We start from the raw sequence: 19,176 nt of genomic DNA, 5'->3' as shown, positions 1-19,176 counted from the left end.
TGTCGACGCGTCTGTATGTAGTTCAAATGGAAGGCTGAAATCCAGGAATGCTAGTATTGGTGGAGATGCAAGTGTTTCCTTAAGCTGGTTGAATATGCGTTCTTCTTTCTCTGTCCATTGCCAATCTTTGAATACTTTCTTGGAAGTCTTTGAAGATGTTGGAGGTAATAATTCTGTAAGTGGTCTGGTAATCTTTGAAAAATCTCTAATAAATCTTCTGTAGTACCTGCAAAAGGCTAGAAAGGAACGGAGTTCATCTGAATTCTTGGGTGTTGGCCAATTTTTAACTGCATCAATAAAATCCAAAGTCATGAATAACACTGCAGGCATCCTTTCATTTGAAGAAAAATTCACAAATGCTAATAACGTTTTTTTTTCTTTTAAAAATTTATTGCCAGTATTTGCCAAATTAATGTGTACATATATAGGTCCTTTGCAAGTGTATTCTCTTTTTAACTGGTCCCTGCCATTGTGATTTAAGATCCTGTTTAAAGCAGCTTCACCTGAATCAAATAAAACATCAATAGTTTATCATTAAATGAAATTACTAAATGATAATCATACTTTCAATGCTTGCATTTTGTACTAATGTCATCAATGCACATATTCAGTGCCTGACCAATTCATTTTTTAAATACGTACCAATTAACTTCAACCTATATAATTATGTTTTGACAATTAATGAATACATGTATTAATTTTCCTACTTAATGCATTGCTTGATAAAAAATATTTACTGAGCTTTTTCTATTAGTGGTAAAGGTAACTTAACTTTAATAATTAAGGTGCAACTTTTAGAGAGACTTATTTTGTTTAACCATGAATTTCTGTCAAAACTATTCTAATTATTTCAACTATAATTTCGTTTTACCTTGTCTGTTTTAGTCCTTTGCTTTGTTTCATATAGAAACGTCTCTGGGGGATGTACTGTGACCTTTAAGAACAAAATTCATAGTTCATTATAAAAGATATGGAAATAAATTATGACCTATTACATGTATTAATTAGAAGTTAAGTATAAATGTATTTAATATCATCTCTTCAAGACTGTATTCAAAAATATAAAGCAGTTAACAGTCAATATTGTAGTATCTAATTAAATGCTATTGGTGACAAAATTTACATTTAAAAATTATTTTCCAACTGGGTAAATAGAATGTAAAATATTATTTTTTTCAGAATAAATTTGATAAAAATAATTGCTAGCAGACCTGAAATAATACTTGTTTTTTCCATAAATGTATCCAAAAGTTATTACCTGATTTTTTTTATGATTCTGGTTTTTATCTTCTTGTCCAAGGTTCAAATTTCATTTACAACCAGCATATCCCATAATCCAGAATATTGTCATTTTCATTAACAAGACTGTAGCCTTGATTTTTTTCTTTGAAAAGTTACAGAATTTTACACCCAAACATTTTATACAAAATATTGCCTAGAAAATTGCTTATATGTCCACAATTTCTTAATTATCAATAAGATCCTTTGTGATACATGAGCACTATTTCCACAAATACCTCAGATTTCAAATTTTACAACTGTAGAACTGGACTGATTCATCATGCATAATGTTAAACAGGGATATACCACAAATCAAAGCACCCATCATTTTACTTTCACAATCATATAGACATATGAGAAAAAAAGTGTAATGTAGAATTTCAAATTCATAATAAGTATTTAAAGATAACTTTGCAATGTCGGCTTCTAAACAGACTTCATTTAAAATCTATAAAATTGTTTCCCCCCCAGAAAAAATCAAATGGAAGAGTCTGGACTGTAGCAGAATCTATGGTGGGAAAACAGGTGGTTACCATTATCAGATTGGTCAGTGCATGGTGAAAAATTGGTCAGTTGCGTAAAATCATTGTAGAGTAGTAGAGGCAGTGTTTATTTATTTATCCTACTTAACAGGTCATTTATATTACAAACTAGATTGAGAGAGCTTAATGCATGAGTTTATTTCATACACAATTAACTTTACAGAGTGAAGAATAACTCATAATGTCTGCAAATTTGGAGTCTTGAATAAGAACATTTACCAGTTTGTTGTTGTTGTAGTTTTTGTTGTTCTTCTTCTTATACTTTAAAGAACAACGAGTACAGGCCTATGTGAACTATCTCATATTTTAAAACTAAATAATCATATACAATGTACATGTATATACAAATTTAGATTAGCACTCTGAGTTCAAAGTTGCTTACATAATGTTAAAAATTAAATCCTAAGTGTAAATAATGTGCATGCATTCTGTACAATTGCATCAAAGATATTAAAGTATTTAAATAAGAACAATTTTCTAAAAGATTTTTGTATTGTTTGAAGTTTGTATTGTACATCTGTATCATTGAAAATACAGTTGTAGTTTTGGACTTAGATTATTTTTAGCACAAAATATCAGCTCAATATTTTCTAAGTATCAGAATTACATGTGTACATCTAAAACACAGGTCTTGTCTCAAAAATACACCTGTAAAATTGTTAAAATACACCTGTATTTCTTAGTCAAAAGGTCAAATTCAGCAAACACAGGTCCCAATGACCAATGACCTGTATTTTTACAAAAACAGGTGTTTTCCAATCGTCTTACAGTTGTAAAACGGGCTATCATACTTTACAAAGAAGTAAAGAAAGTAAAGAAATATGTATATATATAAATAAATAAATATAAAGCAGTTTCTCTTTTCTATGATGTTCTCTTTAACGTTTATTTGGAACATTGTTATTGATACTTATATGTGAAAAATGCATATTTGATGGTATTTAAACAAATGTTTTAGATAAGAATTGTATATAAGGGATTGTAGAAGTTACATTTTCATACTTAAATTTGTACATTTTATCCACCATTTGTATGGAAATGGAAATGACATAATGTATTCGTTTTTATTCAAGGTACATATGTATTACTTCGCCGTGGTGCAGAGGTAAGCGGTCTCGTTGAGGGTGTGAGAGGCCTATGGTTCAAATCCTAGTCGAGGCAATTCTATTTTTTTTCATGCAAAATTCCATATGTATCAATCTCAAACTGTTATAGAAGAAAATCAAAACGCTGTCGCTGCGTAAGATGACTTATAGTATATAAAAATAAACTTATACAGGAAAGTACATACAGATAGTCAGTATGATTTAGATTGCAAAGATCAGAAAATACCATAGAGCTGCAGCCCTTTGATTTTGTATTGTTAAGTTAAACAATTATTTGGAACATTGTAATTGATACTTATATGTGAAAACATGCATATCTAATGGTATTTAAACAGTGTTTTGGATAAGTAATGTATATAAGGGATTGTAATAGTAACATCTTCCTACTTTATGGAATAAAGAAAAGTGGAGAGGGAGGTGATGTTGAGCTGTAATTTTTAGCAGTATACTTTTTACAAAACAATATATATAATTAAGGTTACTTTTTTCTATTTTTGATTATTATAATGCTGTATTCTGTAGTATCTAAAGATTAACTTTTTTTAAGTAAAGGAACTTTTGTTAAAGTACTGAAATGCAGAAATATGTAAATAATCAATTAGCCAGGCTGCTGACAGATTTATTGCAATTTACGCGTCTGACATATTTATGTTAATTCACGTCACATATATGACAACATAGTGGTTATCATCAATTTTATCTAAGATATTTTTTTGAAGTTTTCTTATCTGATTATCTGTTTGACTTAAAGTAAGGAATTAACAGGCCGCAGACTTTTGACATCTAGCGTTATCATGAGTCTTGATCGAATCATTTTGATTGGTCAAATCAATAATTTCATAACTCATAGAAAGTATTTTCATTGGTTAATTGTTCGATTGTACAGTAATTTCGGTTGTCGTTAAAATAAGGGTCCTGTCCTCGGAGAGTCAGATGTGTTAAGACTCTGAAGTGTAAACTTGTACTTTAATTAAAATAAACGAGGATTGAAAAGGACACCTTCTTATTTCTGTTTTTAGGTAAGTTTATATCTTTACATTGTTTTGTAAGTTAGAAGTTTCAACATAGAATTTACTTAGTCAGAATTATAGGGAATCTTATTTATGTATCTTTTGATTAATCAGCTATGTACTTTTTACAATTTTTGCTGTTTATATTTTTGTCTTGTTATTTGATATAAGTATGTTGAAGATAGAAATTTGATATTTGTATTTTGAAATGTATTTCTTTATTAATTGATATATGTGAGATGTGTTAAGACTCTGAAGTGTAAACTTGTACTTTAATTGAAATAAACGAGGATTGAAAAGGACACCTTCTTATTTCTGTTTTTAGGAAGAAAATATTCCCCATTAAGGTTCGGCGTAACATTATACTAACGTGCATTTTCTTGTAAGTCTATTTTAACTAGGTGACCCTATGGGCCGAGCTAATTTGGACCCGAGGGGCATGATTTATATAACTTGTTGAGGACTGCAACGTGATAATATATGCCAAATATCTAAACTTTACACATTGTAGTTTCTAAGAAGCTTTTAAAAGACCACTTATTATACAAGTCTATGTTAACTGTAGTTTCTAAGAAGCTTTTAAAGACCACTTATTATACAAGTCTATGTTAACTAAGTGATCTCCTGGACAGGGCCATTTTATACACCGGGAGCTTGTCTAACATACATTTTGAGACCAAGTAGATCACAACAAAAGTTATGTGTATTACACATTGTTAATTCTAAGAAGTTTTTAAAGACCACTAATTATACAAGTCTATGTTAAGAAATATTATATTTTTTATTTCTCAAATACTTTTTATATGCCCGAAAGGGCATATTATGTTATACCCCCTAGCGTCCGTCTGTCTGTCTGTCCGTCCGTCCGTCCGTTAGCAATTTGGTTTCCGGAGCATAACTTAAGTTCCATCTGGCCCACAATGTTCAAACTTCATAGGATGATTGTCCATATTGGGTAGAAGACCCCTATTGATTTTGGGGTCAAAAGGTCAAAGGTCAAGGTCACTATTACCTTAAAATTGAAAACAGTTTCAAGAGCATACCTTAAGTTCCATTCGACCCACAATGTTCAAACTTCATAGGATGATTGTCCATATTGGGTAGAAGACCCCTATTGATTTTGGGGTCACAAGGTCAAAGGTCAATATGACCTTGATACTGAAAACAGTTTCCGGAGCATAGCTTAAGTTCAAATTGGCCCACAATGTTCAAACTTCATAGGATGATTGTCCATATTGGGTAGAAGACCCCTATTGATTTTGGGGTCAAAAGGTCAAAGGTCAAGGTCACTATTACCTTAAAATTGAAAACAGTTTCAAGAGCATAACTTAAGTTCCATTCGACCCACAATGTTCAAACTTCATAGGATGATTGTCCATATTGGGTAGAAGACCCCTATTGATTTTGGGGTCACAAGGTCAAAGGTCACTATGACCTTGATACTGAAAACAGTTTCCGGAGCATAGCTTAAGTTCAAATTGGCCCACAATGTTCAAACTTCATAGGATGATTGTCCATATTGGGTAGAAGACCCGTATTGATATTGGGGTCACAAGGTCAAAGGTGAAGGTCACTATTACCTTATAACTGAAAACAGTTTTCGGAGCATAACTTAAGTTCCATTCGACCAACAATGTTTAAACTTCATAGGATGATTGTCCAGAGTGGGTAGAAGACCCCTATTGATTTTGGGGTCAAAAAGTCAAAGGTGAAGGTCACTATTACCTTGATAATGAAAACAGTTTCCGGAGCATATGTTAAGTTCCCTTTGGCCCACAATGTTCAAACTTCATATGATCATTGTCAATTTTGGGTAGAAGACCCCTATTGATTTAGGGGGTCAAAAGGTCAAGGGTCAAGGTCATCCTTACTAAATAAAAAATACTTTCGGGCATATAATGCTCCGACTAGCGGTGCTCTTGTTATTTTTGGTATCTTGTCACAGTTTAAAAAAAACCCTTCTCAATTGCCCTTTAAATGAATCATCTTTGCACCATTGGTTTTGTTATATAATTTATATAATTAAAATGAAACATTATTTTATATGGAAATCAAAATACTAGACTGTTTACATTTTGCTACCTTAACGACATACTGCATGTTCAATAGTTCAATTTCAAGCTTTTAAACATCTAAATACCCTAAAGGAATTATAAATACATTATTAAACATATGTTTGACATTTCTGAAAATTTTTATGAATATGGATTTCTGAGGCATAGTGTTTGTTTGTTTGTTTGTTTCACTTTACGCCTTTTTCCGACAGTATTTCAGTCATATAGGCGGGTAGTTTCCTAACCATCGTTCCTGGAGAGTTACACCAGTACTAGACTACCTTCCTCCGCGCTAAACTACCAAAGCATCTCCCGGGGATCGAACCCACGCCAGAGAGGTAACTGGATTAGAAGTCATCGACTCTAACCCTGAGGCATATTGTAACTTTAAAAGTAATTGCGAAAATCTGTTCAACAGAAACTTTATAACCTAGAGGCTAGGTGTTTCGCGCATATGTGTCTATGCCTTGTGTAGTTCTATAAAAGATAAATTAATCATAGCACGGGGAGTTTAAAAAAATATACTGTCATGAATATTGATTTATTATGTTATTATTACAATTTAAACCGTTGTCAACAAAATGTAAATAAGCATATGACTACTTTGTTCATGTTAACTGAGACAAAAAAGTGTGTGTCTAAGATGTTAGAAACAAAAGAAACAACGTAAATCTTGAGCAAATGCATTCAATAAAGAAAGAGAATAAATTTATTCATATATAGTACACTTGCAAACACAAATACATTGTTCATGTACATACTTAACCATGCCTGATATGTAAGCCTTTTACAATGTGAACTAAAAAAGAAATAGAAATTTCTGTATTTTATTTGAACAGATAGCATTATAAGTTATAACGAAATTCCCGTCAAGAATTCCTATTTCCATGTAGTGCTCACAGCTCCTACCCCATCCTCTGTAATCCCGGAATACGTTTTACAAGTTACATTATTTCACATAGATATCTCCTCTTCTTTTTCTTTCCTCTAAGCGCTGCTCTAATCGCTGCCTCGAATACTTCTCTAACTCCGTCATTTTCTTTAGCAGAACATTCTAAATAACACGCTGCTCCGATTCGTTCCGCCATTGCTCGACCGTCGTCAAATTTTACTGCCTCTTTCTTTTTATTGCTTTGTTCATCAAATACTGACATATCATCGTTCCTTAAGTCTTTCTTATTACCGACAAGAATGATAGGGACACTGAAACAAAAGTGTTTAACTTCCGGTGCCCATTTATTTAAGTAAGCTGTCCTTATCGTCAATGGAAAAACACATAAGAATGACGTCACTATCAGGGTAGGAAAGTGGTCTTAGTCTATCATAGTCATCTTGGCCTGCGGTATCCCATAATGCCACTTCAACTTCTCTGCCATCAATTTCAATATCGGCTACGTAGTTGTCGAATACAGTTGGTATGAAGACTCCGGAAACTGGTCTGTGCTTAGTACTGTAAGAAGGCAAGTTTTACCACAGGAACCGTCCCCAACTATCACTAGCTTTTTCCGAAGTACGGACATCGTTATTTTTTAACGCTTCTTTTCAAAAATACACAACAAAAAACCTTTTTCGTTTAACGAACTTGTTTGTTTGCGATAATTTCATTTATATAATTATTTATAACAAATTTACGCTTTATACACATATATATTTGTAGATCTAAAAATACGCATAGCAAATCGCGTCTAAATATAACCGTGACAGATTAACGCCCATTGGCTAACATTTTTCTATACTAAATAATTATAGACTATTTTAATATATTATATTTTTTATAAATGTTTGAAATTAATAAAGCAAAATATACAGTTATTAAACAGCACTACAATGGAACTGCCTGACTAATTATGTTATTAATTAATCAATTAATTTATCTACATTGTTTTTATCTATTTATTGATTTATTCTATTAACATGTGAACACTTTAGCTTAAAATACATGTAGTTTTAAGATTACTCAACGAAAACATGATGGACCAACAGTATAAAAAGTAAAAATGGTTCAGCTAAAAATGGTCCAAATAAATAACTGCTTTCATAACTCCAGTTATAACTTCAGAAAATTAAAATACATAGAAGTAGATATTTATATTTTTAACCCAGTAGAATTTGTTTGATTATAAAGAATCCGAACGCATACCTGAATACTTAGCGCTTGGTAATTATGACTTCTTATCAAAGTTAGGACAGTTCTCAAAGATCCATAAATTATCAACGAGTCCGTGACAGTATGCTCAAGTAAAATCAAATTAGGCAGTGAAAAGTACCAGCTGCGGTTACAAGATAAATCAAGGAATATCATTTTCATTGCATCAAATTAATACAATAATAATAATACATGTATCAACAAGATAGAAAAAAGGCATTATAAATGTTTAATTAATGATAGTACATTTTTCTAGTTGCTTCCCTTGAAATGAGCCAAAATATTCCAAGAAAATCAAACTTGAGAAAAATGTAATAAGATGTTAGGAAAAGTAAAAAGATTCAAGTAGATTTTTAATGATTTAATTGAACTATGTGCGATTAATGATTGATTTTGCAGTATTTACCACTATATTTCTACTGCGTGACTAACGCAGTAAGGGATGTATTGGACATTTTGATATCTTTTTAGTAGCGAGAGCCAGTTACTTTCTTTGTTCACTTCACAATAATTCAATTTTAAATACACGTCCAAAAATAACGTGAATTAAATTTACATGTATCATATAGGCATTATTATAGATTGACTCATGACCCTTCCCTGTAGTCAAAAGTAAATATAAACAAACTGAACTTTTTTATTTGTATATGTCACAATTAAGTACATGTAAATTCTTTTAGGAAAAAATAAAGAGTATTTTCGGAAATATTTTTAGATTAATTTAAATGTCGCATTGACAGCTACAGTAACAACGGTCACTCGATCCGTTCTCTTTCTTTTCGTTTTCTTTTTTGTCTCAAAACAATCGTCTTTAACATTACTTAAACGTACGTTGCATTTGAAAGTAAAGCTTATGAATCCAAGAGAATTCATTTCAAATTGATTATTTTAAATACCGCGCATGGATTGATTTAGGTCAGTACGTAATGTATTTAATTTTCCCGCGGCTTAAATTAATACCAACAAAGTTATGTCCTAAGTATAATTTGATTGTACACAAAGTTATTTAGTTAAAACATAACTTTATGCAATATGTCAATGCGCAAAAATCTGGAATATCTATGCTAATTATAGAAGCAACCACTAACCAATAGAAATTTACTTACCTGGGTTATAATTAGACTTGGTTCGTTATTTTTTTTTTTTAGATCTATATTAAACACGAAAGTATGAATATTTTGAGATTTTTAAGAAGAGTTTAACAAAACAATAAGAAAATGTCTGTAATTCGTAAAAAGTTAGTGATAGTTAGGGACGGATCTTGCGGTAAAACTTGCCTTCTAACTGTATTAAGCACAGACAGGTTTCCTGAATTTTATATTCCAACTGTTTTTGAAACTAGCGTCACAGACATTGTAATGAATGGGAATGTGGTAGAGATGGGCTTATGGGACACAGCCGGCCAGGATGACTATGATAGACTGAGACCTCTTTCAATCCCGACACCGATGTTATTCTTATGTGTTCCAGATAGTTTAGAAAATGTATCTGAAAAATGGACACCAGAAGTGAAACACTTTTGTTACAATGTTCCAATTGTTCTTGTTGGAAATAAGAAAGACTTAAGAAATGATGAATCAACTAAGCGTGAACTTGAAAAAAGAAAACAAGAAGTAGTAACGTTTGAAAGTGGACGTGCGATGGCGGAACATATCGGAGCAGTGTGTTATCTAGAATGTTCTGCTTTGAAAAATGAAGGAGTGAGAGAAGTGTTCGAAGAAGCAACAAGGGCTGCGTTAAAAGGGGAGGAAAAGAAGAAAAGAATTAAATGTAAAATAATGTGACTTGTGTGTTTCGACTAGGAAAATGTAAGGACTGAACTTTTATATATCTGTCAAGAACAATGACGGAATGATTAAGGGAGGTGATCGAGACAGAAAAGGTTTCGCGTTAAATGAACAGCTAAAGAAGAGAGAAAGTTGTTATCAGAATAATTTGCTAAGGACAATAGTGAGGTTGGAGAAGTACCAGTATTTCAGGCAGCAGAATAACATCTGCTCGAACGGCGAAGAAAATGATGGCGATAACATGAAGAATAATGTAACATTTGAGACATTTGAAACACTATTTTAAACGGTTACACATTTCGTCACAGTTTCGTTTGTGTCAATGATTATAAACATTTGCGATTTTATTTCTTTTGGAAAAAAAAAACATTAATATCTAGTAAAGGTTCAATATAACCACGATGGCTTGACGCATTTAGACTGCCTTACACAATTTTAGAAATAATTGTAACATCATAAATATGACTATACATGTATATTGTTGCATTCTTAGAATTCATTTAGTTTTTTTGCCAAGTAACTCCCGAATATTCCGTGGACTTTCATAGCATTGTGCATTGTATTATAAACTTTGCAATCATTTAAATTATTGAACTAATTACTAAATGACTGACCATTGCTCTCTAATCATTATATGTATACTAGTTATATTATCATATTACATTCCATCACAGCGTTAGTTTACATATGTTTTATCTGTTGTATAAAATACAGCGAAAAATGAAAAATTGCGATGAACGATTTGATCGAATGGTTTTATATTATGCTTTTATGGTGAATCCTGTTAATTTCAATTTAATGTTGCTAATATTATTTTAAAATGATAATCAAAAAGATGTTTATTAACATAATAGTCTCTAATCCAAAGCCAACAAAACTACCGATCCAAACATTACTGTTGCTTAACGATAAGATATGAAGCATACGTATATTCAATTTTGTCAAAATTTTGTGTTGGTATTCGGAAAAGAAAATAAATCGACAAATAACAACAACACTATGAGTGATATACTCTGAATGATATAGATTTTATCTCATTAAAAAACCCAGACTTTCACTTATAAGCATAAACTCTGTCTAATCGCTGTAAAATTTTTTAATTTTAAGTGATAGTCTGGGGGCTTATTTAATGAGATAAAAGCCATTATATCATCCATAGTGATGTTCACATATTTCTTTCATGGCCTTTGCTTTAATTTATGATTCCGTAAATTTCTTTATAAGTGTTTTGTGTATCTTGTTCTGTAAATTATATTTCACAATTCAAAGACAATTACTGCACTAAGACAAGTCACCGCAATAATGACTTTATTCCGCACTTTGCCTCATATAGACGTGTTTTGACGGCTTCTCGACCCCCCTTTTTGATTGAATGGCCCGTTTCACAGTTGTTGAATTCTGTTGTTCTCTTAAAGATATCAACAAAACAAACAATTTTAAATTGATGTTAAATACCTACTCTCTCACATGTGTACTGGTATTGAAAAATATATTTCCTCCTCACAGGTGAAAGAAACAATAACACACAACTGCCTTTTAAAAATCTAAATATTTTTTCTAAGGTGAAACAAACAATAATTTGAATGTGGAATTTGGATTTTTTTCAGCCTTAGAGAGTCAAAATGATGCCAGTTTTTACTGTGGATTCTGTAATCTACATGTCAATTCCATAGAACAGATGGAACAACATAGAAGTGGTAAACTGTTTATTTATCTTACATAACAATATCAATAAAGTGGAACAGACAGTCAGAACAAGTTAAAGTTTGCTTCATCTTTTCTAAAGGTTAAATATGTATTTCTTTTTAAAAATCGTTTCAAATAAAAAGAATTAGAGTGGAAAATGAAATTAGTTTATTGATCTCGTATCTGACGTCATATGACATCATTGTAAGCATTCCTTTTTTATGCTGTGCATATATCCTGTAATAATGCACTTGATTGCCCTAAGCGTGTTAAAATTGTTGGCAAAGTCAGGTCAGTATTACCTTAAAATGTACATGGAGTTTGAAGCACTTTGTATCTGGAAATTGAAAAAATTATCATTAATTATGTCATAAAAATATTTTTTTAAGTTACTGTAAAAATTAACAATTCCCTCAATCTACTACGTCACATTAGACAAATAAAAACATAACTCAGTCTTACTTTCAATTTCAAATTGTAATTTGTAACCGAAGCACTTGGGTAACCGATGATACAACAATTCATACAATATCACACAATAATGTTTAAGTACTACATTAAAGAAAACACTTGGGCGCCATTTTACAAATTTACAAATGCATATCTGTTCACACTCTACCTATGAATGAAACATATTTTATTCATAATTATCTGTTTTCTATTTTTGAAAAAGAAATAAAAAATTAAACGATGTAAACCGGTCGGTTACCCAAAGCTGAATGAACTTACACAGACTGAAATACTGCACGAAAATATCGTGCACTCATGTCACGCTTTTACTAAATTTCCTGACGATGACTACGTTACCTTAAGGGAAAATAATTTCCTTCTAATTCGTTCCTCAAACGAAAGAAATTATATTTCCCTCAATCTACTACGTCACATTAGACAAATAAAAACACAACTCAGTTCTTAACTTTCAATTTCAAAGTTGGTAATTTGTACCGGGAAGCACTTGGGGAACCGAATGAAATTTAAAGGCAACGGGAAAAAAAAAACTTAATATCTTATTAAAATGATAATAATAATAAAAAAATTTAAACAAAAATCAGAATGATAGAATGTGAACGAAATTTATTCTAATGAACAATATTCTAATGAACAATATCAATCATGATACATGTATATTCATACAAATATAACACACATATTGCTACATATCAAAAGTTAATGAAGCTTACTGTCAATCAAAATTCACAATCCTAAAGATAAAGATACAGATAAACGCTCATTTAAATCGTCTTTCACATATCCACTTTTGCACTGTCGCTAAGCCAGCGACCATGCCGTTTAAATAACCTGTCTTTTACTCCTTTATTAGCGGCAACAGTAGCACCGCCTGACCTTAAAGAATGTAAGCAGTACTGCTTGACATCTTTAACATGTGGCTTTAAAGCCCTAAGAAATTCTTCACGTAAAGTCGTGTATGACATAGCCTTGTTAACTTTTCTCACAGAATACCTTTCTTTTGAACAATTCAAATTACAAAATACAAAATCATCATTTTTAAGTGACGACCATGATATAAATTTCTGAATATTAACAACTGGACATAAACAAGTTCCTGTTTTAGCTATAGTTATCCAAGACCCATCTCTATATTTATCAGTCTTACTGCTTTCTATAAAAATTGACATGTATGTTTGAAAGAAAACAATATCAGACACTTTAATACTTAACAATTCGGAACTTCTCAAAAATCCAGAAAAGGCTAGAAGACACGCACAAATGATTCTCTGATTTTTTAAATTTTTTGAAGAATACAAATGATCATACATTTTTGATAATATGTCCCTTGTAAAAGGTTCTTTTTTTCACTGTTGGTTTGCCCAGTAATCTTTTAGATGATTCTAAAATATTTGTAACTAACTTTGAATCAGTTGGCGATTTAAAGTCAAATAAATCATGAAACCATTTAACTGCATAAAAAGCAGAAATCACAGGACTTGGCGTATTTGCTGTCTGTATCAATGAAGCCAAATAAATTGCGAAAGGAAAAACCTTAGCAGGAAAGATACCCCCACTCCTTAAACCATTACCCTTTGCCCATTTCTCCCAGCGAGAAAAACTGTTCTCATATTTCCGACTTGTGCTATCAGCCCTCGACTTGCGTAATAGATCCGGGAGTAGGTCCACCTTTCCTGCCAAAACTTCGGGTAATGCATCAATTTCATCTTTATGCGTCTGTGAAAATAAACGTGTAATAAAAGAAAACAATTAGTAAGTATGCTTGAAATGTAAATTTACAAATAATCACAATAAAAAACAATTTGACTGTACATTTTATCAATCAATTAAGTTTTGTCACTGATAAATTCCTTTTATCATATCTGACAAATATGTCTATCTCCGGCAATACTGCCTTTCCACTAACAACTATGTCTTTTCCCTGGCAATACTGCCTTTTCACTGACAATACTGTCTATTGCTGGCAATACTGCCTTTTCACTGATCTTTTCACTGACTTTTGCTTATTAAAAGGGGAACAACTCTTAAATAAAATACTGATATAAGTAATACGATTAATCTGCCTTTGAAAAATCAATAAATAAAGCTATCACTCGGAATTTTAAATCTGTATTGCCGAAAATACCTTTCCCGGACTTACATCGAGTATAAAAATCTCTATTTGTAGGCAAATCTATCCAATCCTTAACGCTAGACATAAAATTTCCGTTTTGACAGAGAATAGGCCAAAATACAGCTGATTTCCAGCAAGGCACGACAATAACACCTTTTGCTTTATCAAATTTCATCTTTGACGATACTCTTTGAATTATTGATATTGGTGGGACAAATTATCCGAAATCACTGCCCCAAAACTCTGTGAATGCGTCTACCCCTTCAGAAGATGGATTCCAATATCTGGAATAAAAACAATCTACTTTCGCATTATTTTCGGAAGCAAACCAGTCTATTTCAAAAAGATCAAAACGTTTTTGGAGTAACTCAAAAGTTTGAGAGAAAAGTCCCTAATCGTCAAAATCTACAATTGTTATAAATAATAAGCTTTATCATTCTTCAAACGAGGGATCCATTCAACTCAAGAAAAATTGAATTTGACAAACAAAACTGAAAAATCTTATAAGATATTTCCTGTTAGTCTTTTTTCATAGAACCTTTTTCACTATTGTGACAACCGCTTGATTATCCGAGAACCATTGAACCCTTTCATGAGCTAAAATATGAATCAAGGACTGTAAAACTCTATACACAGCTTCAAGCTCTCTCCAAGTGGAGGAATAACTAGATTCTTTACAATTCCAATTACCACGGGAAACCCCATTTATAGTTGACACTTCATCCCCTGCATAACCCGTGCAGCTGGCATCAGAATATACTATTTTAGAAACCTTTTGATTCTGAAATATATCTCTGCTATTTATCAAACTAACGTTGGACTTCCAAAATAATAATTGTTCGACAGACTCTGGAGAAAGAGAAATATATGAATCCCAGTGCTTCGCGGTAAGTACATCCGCACTTAAATATCTCGTTATGATCTGTGTCACGTGACCTAACACTACTGACATCGAAATAAGTTGACCAACAATACTGGCAACATTTCGTACAGGAACCCGTCTATGAACTTTATGCATATTTAAAAGTTCAATAATAGTGTCATTTGCTTTAATCAATCTACGATCCGGAATATAAATAATACTCGAAACGGAATTTAATACAATTCCTAAATATTCCATAATTTGAACAGGGATCCAAATTGACTTCTGTGCGTTAGGTATAAAACCGGAAAGTAGCAAATCTTTTTTAATATCGGACGAAAGCTTTTCCGTCTTATTAAAATCTACATCGCACCCAAACCCATCGTCTAAAAACATAGAAACCATTTTTCCTTCACTACGCCACTTCTTAACAAGTGGTCTTGTTAACTTTGTAAAAAATATAGCAAGCGCTTGATAATCCGAAAGGAAGAACAAGAAACTTATAATACTTAACAATGCCGTTATCTGGCCATGCGAACCCTAGAAATTCTGTGTGGGGCTGATAAATATCAATGAAATGATATGCACTCGTTAAATCAAATTTGAGTAAATAAACACCTTCTCGAAGATATGAAAGTACTACTTTTAAATCCTCAAATTTAACAGATTGTTTCCAGAGATGATGATTAACAATTCGCAAATCAAGAATAAGTCTTTTCTTACCAGACCTTTGCACAGAAACAGTTTATGGATTTACAATATATGGAATAACAGAACATCTTTTAATTAAAGATCTATCTAACAAATCTTGAATAGCATCATTTACAAAATCTGATTCCAACAAAGCTGATTTATTATTTTTGCAAACTGTTTTAGGCGGAAGTGAATACAACGGCAATTTATAACCATTCTTTATGGTATCTAAAATAAAATCACTTGAACCTATACAACGCCAAAATTGAAAAAGTTCTTTTAATCTTCCTTTCACAATTATATGTTTTTGACCCTGCTCATACTCGTAATAATTGTGTGTAAACTTATCAAGATTATAAAAATACTCATCTTTAAAGAAGTCTTCATGAGAAGGATTTTGCTCACACTTTTTACTTTCCACTGGATGACTGGTTCCCGGCTGGGACTGATGGACGGGTGATGTTTGGACAATTCTTTCGGAAGTGGTCGCCGCAGGCAAAGCAGGGCCCAAGTAAACCTGAGTTATACACACATGGTTGCATGTAGCTTCTTGAACTGAAGTTGTTTGATGAGCCACGAAAAGACTTCCCTCTAGGAAACGTTGATATGGGTTGATAGCGAAAATCATTCGTACTTGAAAACTTAGCACCAGTGTAGGAACCAGCATCGTCACGAGAATAGGATGACGTGGCCGCACCCTTGCCACGTGAGCTTGAACGTTTGCGCTTCAGAGCTCGAGCCTCAGCCTTGTAGATTTTGCTTTCGTCTTCTGAATCACTAGCGACGGGATTTGTTTCATACTGCCTCACAGTTTCCCAGCCGCCCGAAGAAGTATCTGCGATGCGTATCAATTTGTTTCGTTTTTTAAACTTGTCTGATAGTTCTAAACAAAGCTCTTTAGAATAGTCAAACTTCTGATTATCTAAAGCCCAAACTAGCTGTTCTACTGTACTGCTCATGTCACTATTAAATTCATATTTGATCTTGTTACCTTGAAAACGCCAAGAAAAGTCCCTCTCGGTTTTCAACTTTTTCACTTCGTTGACGACACTTTGAGAATTTCCTTGAACTTCTGCACGCAGAGCTCTTACTTCTTCCCGCTGCTGCCTTAATTCAAACAAAACTTCTCTTATTGAAGAATTCTCTGGCTGTAAAATAGCAGAACTAGTTTCGTCATTTTCAGCCTTGCCGCATGTACATGTACAAATTACTTCTGTTGTGTTTAGTATGTAAAATTAAACGATGTAAACCGGTCGGTTACCCAAAGCTGAATGAACTTACACAGACTGAAATACTGCACGAAAATATCGTGCACTCATGTCACGCTTTTACTAAATTTCCTGACGATGACTACGTTACCTTAAGGGAAAATAATTTCCTTCTAATTCGTTCCTCAAACAAAAGAAATTATATAACTCTGATACAGTTGAATATAATAAATGAAGACTAATTGTCATTTGTCTCTCATTGCTTATTCAGAAATCATGCGAGATTAGTAGTCGGTCACTTACAGGAGCAATGGTATCACTGGTGAGTCAGCTAGGAAAGTAGGTCCGGTGGATGGACCGCCAAGATATTACAACACATGTTATAAATTGGCGTAAAAGCAAAAAAAATAATAATAAATAATAAAAAAGTTGAGAATGCCAAAAACTTGCAACAAGGGACACAACTCCCACATTCTGCTGCGAAGAAGAAATTTGTGCCAAGCAGTGGAACAGAATCATCTGACCATGTTGTTATGCCGACACCACCTCTGCCTCCAGCAACTTTACTGGAGTTAAAACCACTCACTTATGATAAATAGATACTATATTTTTTACATTAAATTTTTGTAACGCTAAACCTGGTGAATTTTTAATGGACTTGTCCAGCTTCCATTGTTGGAACTGTACATTATCAATTTTAGAGGTAACAAAATGAACATTTAACGTCAGTCAACATTATAAAGCCTAATCAGACTGTAATTGTTCTAAACTAGTGGCAGAGGCTAATTTCTCCTGGTTTCAAGCTGGTTAATGGATCTGTAGAGGATATTTGTTTGTTTTGCATGTAAGATCGAAATATATTTCAGTGAGTGGACGCCAGATGCAATATTTATAAGAGTGACTACGCCACTATTGAGAATATTATAGCTTGTGTTTATGAGTGAAATATATTTCAATCTTACGTGCAAAACTAAGAGATTTTTATGTTTTTTTAGTCTTTTTTACTTGTTTTTGCTTTGAACATCATGCGTTCTTCTTCATGACGTCATCACATCATGATATCACCGTAGCAATTTTGAAATTTAGTTCTGTTAAATGTCTCGAATTTCGTAACATTTTTAACAAATGTATACAGTTATTTACTTGCTCCTTCTAAAGAAGCAAAATTTACGTATGACAGAATTTATACCTGTTGATAATTCCATTTAGTTTTGAACTAATATTTTCATCCGCATTCAAATATAGTTTTAGCTACAGTGAAAACTATCAAATATAATTTCACTGTGAAAATTATCAAATATAATTTCACACTTTCCACTACAAAGCATGACTGTAATAAACAATGATTATTTGAACTACAATAGACATGGGCCAAACATTTCACATTGGACCAATCATGTTAATGTTTTTATCTAGTGTAAAAGTCTTTATTTTAGGGTCTACAGCCGTCAAGCCTTGTTTTGATTTACATTAATATTGTTTTGTTAGCACTACATCTATGCTATTTGATGTTAATGAAATATTTTTTGTTATTTATGACTAAATTTATTTGGGGTGATAATTCTTTTATTTTAAGATATCATTTACAAGTCTATACATTTTTATTATCATGCATGTTCTTTAATTGATCATCTTATTGCTAATTAAATTTCAGTATTTTACAGTGAAATTGTTCTTTTTGTCATGAATTTAACAAGATATAAATTTTACAGTATGTCACTATTTCGCAGTAACAAGTTAACTGCTATTAAATTATATAAGAAGTTAACCTGTTATTGCACTAAGGTAACAAGTTGTATGTTGTTTATCCCTAACATTTTGTATAAAGGACTTGTCCTGCTTTGAAATTTGGAGGATTGGAAGAGTCCACTGTTGGTGTGACGTAATCAGATATTAAAATATGCAGCCAACAACATAGTGTCTCATCAAACAAAATCTATGTTAGGGCTGACTTTTTTATTTCACTGGCATCTTGGGTCCTTAGTTACCGGTATCCTCTATATATTCAAAGGGTAGTTAGTCTTATACTCATACTTATTTCAGCTCAATTGTGAACTATAGTTCTTGCAACACAAGAAAAATTGTTATGTATTTTCATTTTAACATGCTAATAGAATGAGACTCAGTATGATATGTTTAAATTCATTAAATTAAGATTTGATTTTCACGATGACATCATTTTGTTTATGATGTCACATCTACCATTATATCACTTCTAAA

At 32.2% G+C, this 19,176-nt stretch overlaps 1 protein-coding gene and 1 pseudogene across 1 annotated transcript; one reads left to right on the top strand and one right to left on the bottom strand.

The window, feature by feature from the left end:
- Nucleotides 1-6,937: 6,937 nt before the first annotated feature.
- On the bottom strand, nt 6,938-7,575 carry LOC132757139 (ras-like GTP-binding protein RHO; annotated as a pseudogene).
- Nucleotides 7,576-9,356: 1,781 nt separating this feature from the next.
- Nucleotides 9,357-10,960, top strand: LOC132757140 (ras-like GTP-binding protein RHO). The gene has a single exon (XM_060748332.1). It carries the CDS (start codon nt 9,357-9,359, stop codon nt 9,921-9,923), a length of 567 nt encoding a protein of 188 aa, XP_060604315.1. The 3' UTR covers nt 9,924-10,960.
- Nucleotides 10,961-19,176: the final 8,216 nt, after the last annotated feature.

The sequence above is a fragment of the Ruditapes philippinarum genome, unplaced genomic scaffold, assembly GCF_026571515.1.
Source record: "Ruditapes philippinarum isolate M1 unplaced genomic scaffold, ASM2657151v2 ctg9567_1_1_1_1, whole genome shotgun sequence".
Classification (NCBI taxonomy): domain Eukaryota; kingdom Metazoa; phylum Mollusca; class Bivalvia; order Venerida; family Veneridae; genus Ruditapes; species Ruditapes philippinarum.
The sequence above is the reverse complement of the archived record's forward strand: the minus strand, read 5'-3'. Positions and strand labels throughout refer to the sequence as shown.

Excerpts from the sequence above, each read along its gene's own strand:
- LOC132757140 (XM_060748332.1), top strand. The coding sequence starts at position 9,357 with ATGTCTGTAATTCGTAAAAAGTTAGTGATAGTTAGGGACGGATCTTGC.